This window comes from Apaloderma vittatum, unplaced genomic scaffold, assembly GCF_000703405.1.
Source record: "Apaloderma vittatum isolate BGI_N311 unplaced genomic scaffold, ASM70340v1 scaffold26808, whole genome shotgun sequence".
Lineage (NCBI taxonomy): Eukaryota > Metazoa > Chordata > Aves > Trogoniformes > Trogonidae > Apaloderma > Apaloderma vittatum.
In genome coordinates this window covers 45559-52785 of record NW_009733013.1, presented here as the reverse complement: position 1 = coordinate 52785, position 7227 = coordinate 45559, and the positions used below count along the sequence as shown (strand labels likewise).

Sequence of the window (7227 nt, the reverse complement as noted above, 5' to 3'; positions counted from 1 at the left end):
GCCTTTACTGGTGTAAACTCCCTGTTCCCTTCTGGAGATTTTTCTCTGTTGAAATGCCCCTGCACATTGTATCGTCACCGTGACGGAGCAACAGGGCTGGGGTGATGCTTGGGTGTGGCTCAGATCAAGCTCTGGCAGCTCACATGGAGCCCAGAGCCATGGCTGAGTTTATTCCCATGCTCTGAAAGTTGGGACTTTCAGAAGTAACAAAACCCCAGGTCAGCACGTGCGTGGCTACGCTTCCCTGCTGCTGTTTGCTGGGAAAACCAGCCGCTCGGCACGGGAAGCTGTTAACCACTTGGTCTGTCGTGTGGGAAAGTGGTGTTTGTGATGGATGACCTGTCAGGTGGGAGGGTTTGGGCCCTTTCTGGCACTTGGTGCTCAAACGAAAGCTTGCGCAGGAAAGAATCCTTCACTGGGCTAAGCCTTAGGAGGCTGGGATTTTGTGTCTAGTTCCGTGCTGCCTCGCTGGAAGTTTGGTTTTACCGAACCTGCAAATTGAGGGTTAGGTACAGTTGTAATTAGTTAATTTCTTTAAATGCTGGTCGCGCTGAGTTAGGATGGCACCCTAAATAGCCACTACTTAGTGTCCTAATATTACTGATGTATGAAAACTATTTTGTAATATAAGTTAGGCTGGTTTTTAGGGTTGGGGAGGCTGCATAGGGAAGGGTCTCTGTCTCCTGTTCCATCCAGGCAGGGCCTGGCCCGCCAGGGATGCAGCAGTCTGAAGCATAAACATTAATAATACAGTGGATATTATTCAAATGAAGGCTGCCACTTTTCCTTTGTGGGAATAAACCCCTGGGTAATTGCTGCCCATACTTAATCTGTTCCTATAATTGCTTTCTGCAGAATCACTTCAAAACAAGAGCTGCAGGCAGGATGCTGGTCTCCTTGCTCTTCCCTCGAGTGTGCCGGCCCCTTCGACGCCTCGTCTGGGACTTGCCCCGGTGCCGGTGGGGACTGCGGGGGCAGAAGAGGGCTGGCTGTCCCCACAGGGGTCTGCGAACCGCGAGGACGACCTGCAGCAGCGACGTTACCCCGGTCTTTGCTAGAGCTTTGGCTTTTGGCGATAAAGTCGCAATCGTTGACCAAAATGGTGAGCACACTTACAGGGACCTGCTCAGCCAGAGTCTCCGCTTGTCCCGGGAGATCTGTAGAGCTCTGGAGTGCTCCAGCGGGGACTTGAAGGAAGAGAGGATCTCGTTTTTGTGTCCCAACGATGCCTCGTATGTGGTGGCCCAGTGGGCTTCCTGGATGAGCGGGGGCATAGCGGTGCCCCTTTACAAGAAACACCCCGTGCAGGAGCTGGAGTACGTGATTCAGGATTCCCAGAGTGCTCTAGTCCTCGCAGCGGAGGAATATGTGGGGAAAATAGCCCCTAGCGCTGAGAAGCTGGGAGTTCCGGTTCTGCCGCTTCTTAGGGCTCGGGGCGATGGATCAGTGAGTCCTGCAGAGGTGGAAGCGGGTCCCTTGACAACCTGCTCCTCGTGGAACGACAGAGGAGCCATGATCATCTACACGAGCGGGACGACGGGAAGACCGAAAGGTGTCCTCAGCACCCACGAGAACGTGCAAGCCGTGGTGAGTGCTGCTCTCCCTCTGGTCTTGGCCTTCAGAGATGATTTAGGGTTGCAAACCCCAAAGCACAGACACACTACACCCAAATTCCTCCACAGAGCTGCATCTTTGAAGTCCTCAACACTTTAAGGTGGACACGCAGAAGAGTGTTTGAGGCTTTAAACCTCGTCCTTGCGGTGTTGCTGTGCTGCAGCTAGGGGCAGGTGGGCTCTTCTCCCTGCTTTCCTGGAAAGCACAAGGATTGAGACCTGTTGTAAAAAGAGTGTTTTCCTTGCAGTTTCCTTTTCCTCGCTGTGACTTGAAAAGAATCTCTGCCCTTAATTGGAGTATAACTTAGCCCAACCCGGTACGGCGCGGCGTGAAGTCTGTGCATTATTCAGCTCTATGTCCCCAAGGCAGAAAATCCATTAGCTCTCTGAGCCAAAAGGAATTAAAAGTTTGAACGAGCCTGCCGACTGCCTCACCAGTTGGTTTTCGCTGCCTGCAACCAGCTCATGCCATTAGGGGGGGGAAAAAGGGCAGGGAATACATCGTGCCGTGTGGGTGCCTCCGAGAATTCACGTCATTCTGGGTGCTCAGATGCTTGCAGTGTTGGGAGGGCTATGAAAGCCTTGACGGATAGAGCCAGGCCTGAGCTATATTGGACAAAGAATCTCTTCCCTTACAAATATGCTGATCATTTGGGAGGCGTCCGGAGCAGTCACCGTCTTTTGTGCTCTCCTGCAGAAAGCCTAAAACCTGCTCCCTGCCCTGTGGAAGAGGGTTGTGAACAACGTGACTAAATGCCGCTGTTCAAATGCTTTTTTTTTGCTTTTTTTTTTTTAAATTTAAAATTAGATGGCTGGAAGTAAGCTTTCCAGTTGCTAACGCCGTGCTCTGAAGGGCATTGTTCACCCAGAAAGCCTGAGGTCTAACACTTTAGATAATTATCCCTTCATAGCAGAGTGGTTTAGAAGCTCGATATACTAATATATTTTTTTTTTTATGAACATGAAGCCTACTTTCACCTTATCAGGCAGCAATTTTCCTGCTCCCAGTGCCTATCCCTCACAGGTGCTAAAAGGTCAGTGCCAGCAGTGTCCAAACTGTGTCAACAGAGTTCTGGGAAAATTAGTATTTTTGATTACTATTCCTGCATGTGCAGCACCAGGCTGGTAATTTTTTAGGTCCTACTTTACGAATTGTTGGCTATTTCTTTCTCAGTCATAAGGAAGGACTTGGATACGTATGAAGACACGTACTAACAAGATGCAGAAGGTGCTCCTCTGCTATCTTGCTGTTGTGGTAGGGCTTTTGCTCCTGCTGACCCCAAAAGAAAGATTTTTTTTTGGTGCCCAGGCATTGTTCCAGGAGCTCTGGGATTTCTGCTGTGCCCAGAGGATCCGCAACCTGGGTACCTTGAGCTTTTCAAGCACCGAGAGTCTTTCCTGCTGCCCTAACTCTGCATTGTGTGTTTTCTTCTGCAGACCACGGGCCTGGTTGAAAAATGGGAGTGGAAGAAAGAGGATGTTATTCTGCACGTGCTGCCTTTACACCACGTCCACGGCGTGATCAATAAGCTCCTCTGTCCTCTCTGGGTGGGAGCGACGTGCGTCATGTTACCCGAATTCAGCGCGCAGGTGGTAAGCCCAGAGCGTTGTCCTTGAAATTCGGCAGCAAGACCCTGTGCATTGTAATTAGAGTGACTTTTAGAAATAAGTTCTTAAAGAATTCTGGCCTCTCTGACCGTGAGAGGTTCACAGTCTGTTAAAAAAACAACACGCTTTCAGCTGGACGCTCAGTCTGGGTTAAATGTGCTCTTCTGGAGGCTACAGCTTGTTTAAGCACTGCCCCTCCTCACAGTGTTGAGGGTCTCTGGCTGGAGGCGGGATCCTCTGCATACCCACCGAGAGTGTCTGCACCTAGAATGAGGTTCTTGGTTTTGTAGTACCAGGGAAGGTAGAAATACCAGCTTTTCCTCTTGCACATTAGTGCTATGTGCAGGGTTATGCTCCTCACTGGCATTTTTAGTAACTTGCATTTTTCCCTTCCAATCCTGTGTCCTTGGTGTTTTGTGTTATGTTACAGAGCACAGGCTTTACAGTTTCTTGCAGGGCAGGTAAGAGAAATGACTGGTACTCATCCCTTGTGTGGAAACATACCTCTTCCTCTGCGGAGAAACAAGCGTTAACGGATCTGTAGGTTTAGGCTCGATGACGTGAGAGGGACTTGGCAAATCGAGAGCTTCTTGTAGGAGAGGTGGCAGGAGAGAAACCTTTCTTGAATGCAGTAGAGATGTACTTATAATGCTGTTTTCTCGTGACAGGAAACACAAGTCCCTGTGCTCTGCTTCTATTTTTGGTTCCTTGCCACGGTGGCAGACAACTGATCTGGTGAGATGAAGAAAAGGGACTAGAAACATGGGAATGAACAGTAAGGTGGAATAGTTTCTGCAGTTACCAGCCCCTGGGATCCAGCAGCGTTCGTCTGGGTCTCCCAGTGCTGTGGTCACTGTGGGAGATGCTGGAGCCTGTGGGGTCGCTGTTAGGGGAGCAACTGGGTTTTCAGGTGCTGCCGCCACCTTGTAGCAGAAAGGAAACGTGCGTTGTCGGTGCAGAACTCCCTGGGAAAGCGAACAGAGCCCCTCAAGCCTGAGCTTTGGAGCTAAACAGGCTGCTTTACCTGCTCCTGGTTATTCATATGATGGGCAGCGTTGTCACCCAGAAAGGACAGAGGGTGAAGGTGTAGGATACTCCCAGAAGCCTTTGACTGTGCTGCTGGCAGGCAAGGGCGAGCCCCGGCTCCGATCCGAGCGACTGCAGGACCGTGTGATTCTTCCTTGCTCTTGTTTCTGCCTTGCAGAGAAGCAACCACAGAAAATGCACGCTTCCTTTCTTGTTTCAAGACGGCCCTGACACCTGAGCACCCTCTTGCTCCCCGAGCACCCATCGTTTCGTGAGGCAACAGCCCCAAGATCCCAGAGGGGCGGCTCTGTGCTTCCAGGGTTGAATAAGTAGGATGCTGTGGCAGGAGGAGGCAGGAAGGTCTGTAGCCAGTGCTTTCTCCCCGGTCCTCACTGCTAAATTGTTTTCCCCCGTCTTTAGGGTGTCACCCCAAAAGCTCAGGGCGCAGCAGGGATGTGTGCCCTCCCCAAAACCGGGGTTCGGAGCGTGCCAAGCCCCGGTGCTGCCGGGGAGGCGGCAGAAGAGCTTACCGGTAGGCTGGAAGCAAAGCCAAGCCCTCTGGAGGGCGCGTTTCTCCATGTCCTGTGCCACCGTGATTGATTGTCCTTACACCCTGGTGTTTTCCTCTGCTCTCTCCCTCGACATCTGCGGATCAGCGAGCTGATGCTGAAGGATGGGTTCAGGTACGGGGCGGGGGGAGCGGGACACCCCCTTCCCGCCTTCTCTGATCAAAGCTCTCCCCCGGATTTGACAACCAAGGGCAAGTGGGGACGGCGCTGGAGGCGTCTGCTTGACCCTGGGTGTTGAACTAGGGCAGAGAGGTTGGTGTGGCGAGCGTGCTGGCCTCAGAGAGCCGCTCTCAGGTGCGCTCGGGCTCCAAAGGACGTCGTATGCTTTCCTAGTTCTTTTTTTTATTATTATTATTTTATTCCCTTTATTTTTCCGAGGGCCTCCCCTGGGAGCTGGAAGTGGTTTAATCGACTCTACAAAGAAAGCACACGAGGGTAAATAAGGCTTTCTTGTGGAGTTTAATGCAAGCTGCCTTTCAGTTCCAGTCTATTTTCACCAGCTGTTTACAAAATGCCCTTTGCTACTGAAATCAGCTTTCAGAAAAGCAGCAGAGTTTCAGTGGAGGATTTTGCAAAAAGGAAGCCTGAGTTTTGCCGTGTGCTTTTGTTTTTTCCTTTTTTTTTTCCTCTGCTGCACCTTGAGAAAGCAGCCAATTATAGTGTGATATAAAGAAACTCGAATGGCAGCTAAAACACTTGACAGGCTGATCAAAACAAGGCTGGGAACTTACTCTCAACCTGCTGCAGACATATTTAGCCTTGAGTGATACTGGCAAGGGTTCAAGAGAAACCGCAGCAGCATGCCCGATGTGTGTTTGGTTTCTAATCACTAACACTTCATTATACAAAATAAATACTTTATTATTACAGTGTTTATTAAATTACATAATTTGCGGCATGCCTTAAAGTCGATGGATGCAGATGCCAGTCTGGTTTTGGTAGTGGTAATAATGCTGCTTTTTTCTTAATATTTTTTTTTTCTCCTTAGTTGGAAGATGTTTCAAGCCCCAGACCAAGGCTTGCTTGTCATTCCCTGCAGTGCAGTGTTAGGAGGTGACATCTTTCAGACCCTTCTGTCTGCTTTTTTCGCTAGCTGTCCAAGGGAAGGTTAAAAATCAAGACTGTGGAGTAACCCCAGTGTCCTGACCAACAACCACTCTCTTACTAAAACAGCATCTGATGTCCGCGGCTGCACGCGAGCGATCGCTGAGGCCACGAGGGCTCATTAAAGTGGATTGAGATGCCTCAAGCGTGAAAGTTGCTGCATAAAATCAGATTCTTTTTATTAAATGAGGACATCCATTACTTCGTGCTTGCTACTGTACACGTTATAATTCACTTTGCAGCGCCATCTGTTAAGACTGTCTTGCTTAAGCTTTTTTGCGGCATCTTTTTAGTGTAAGTTATTAAAAAATATGGCTGCGCCTATTAATCATTTATTAATAAAGGGTTTATAAATGGACCCTTAATTTCCAGCATTACAGTCCACTTGTGTGTGATATATATTAAGTACTGTGGTGCTTTTTTTTCCCCCCAAGGGTGAGTACTAGGAGGGCAGAAACCTCCTTTGTAGCGAAGAGCAAGCCTCAGCCTCAGCATCCCGGTAGGATCTTCCCATCCTAACTTGCTTCCGAGCTGACTTGACTTCTCCGGCTGCGCTGTTCCAGTTTCCAGCACTTCTCAGCTGCTCCTTTTTTCTTAATGCAGGAGGAGTTTTAAAGACTCATACAGGTTTTTTTGCAGATTGGCGGCCTGAGAAGAGGTTAGTGCAAGGTGAGCCTTCTCCTCACTGGGTGTCACAGAAGACCCATGACCAAGTGCTCTCTGAGGCGTCGGGGTTTGCATCAAGCCAGAAGGTCCAATTCCCCAGCGACTCCCTCTCTGTCTCCCTTCCCTGCATCGATTCAGTGACGGCCGCTACGGCTGAGCACAGCCCGTGCCGTGACTGTTACGCGGTGGAAATGTCAGCGAGTCTGGAGAGACAGGCCCAGGGGAAGCTGAGAGTGTCCTCCGTGCTGGCACTTTTGCCGTGATGGTCGTGTGTCAGTGTCCCCGTTTCACACCTGGACCTGGCACCCAACAGGTCACCGTTTGTTTTGCAGCATCCTCTGCTGAGGTTTTGGGCCAAAATGGATCCGCTCTGGGTTTGAACAGGCGGAACAGGCTTGTCTTTGCCATGAACCACCTCTGATCTTGCCTTGAGGGAAAGATGTTCTAATAGCAGAAGGCTCCCTGTCAGCTCTTCACGCTGATAAACCGAGAGCGGATCCCAGGAGGTCTTTCAGTCTTACGTGTGGAGGGGGAAACAACGTATTCAAAAACACGAGGGGGGAAAAGAACTCGCTCTGATGAGTGATGGGGGAAGCTTACAGAAGTCTCTCCCTCTTGGTGTGACCTACTCGTGGCGTGTG

At 50.2% G+C, this 7227-nt stretch overlaps 1 protein-coding gene across 1 annotated transcript in view; it reads left to right on the top strand.

Moving 5' to 3' along the window:
- Window positions 1–885: 885 nt before the first annotated feature.
- The window catches only part of ACSF3 (acyl-CoA synthetase family member 3), a gene marked incomplete at its 3' end in the record, with an annotated part of 32108 nt that continues 25766 nt past the window's right edge, over window positions 886–7227 (top strand). Inside the window, exons 1-2 of the mRNA XM_009875720.1 lie at window positions 886–1587; window positions 3051–3206. Of these exons, the coding sequence (XP_009874022.1) occupies window positions 886–1587; window positions 3051–3206 (858 nt within the window). The remainder of the gene's footprint in view (window positions 1588–3050; window positions 3207–7227) is intronic.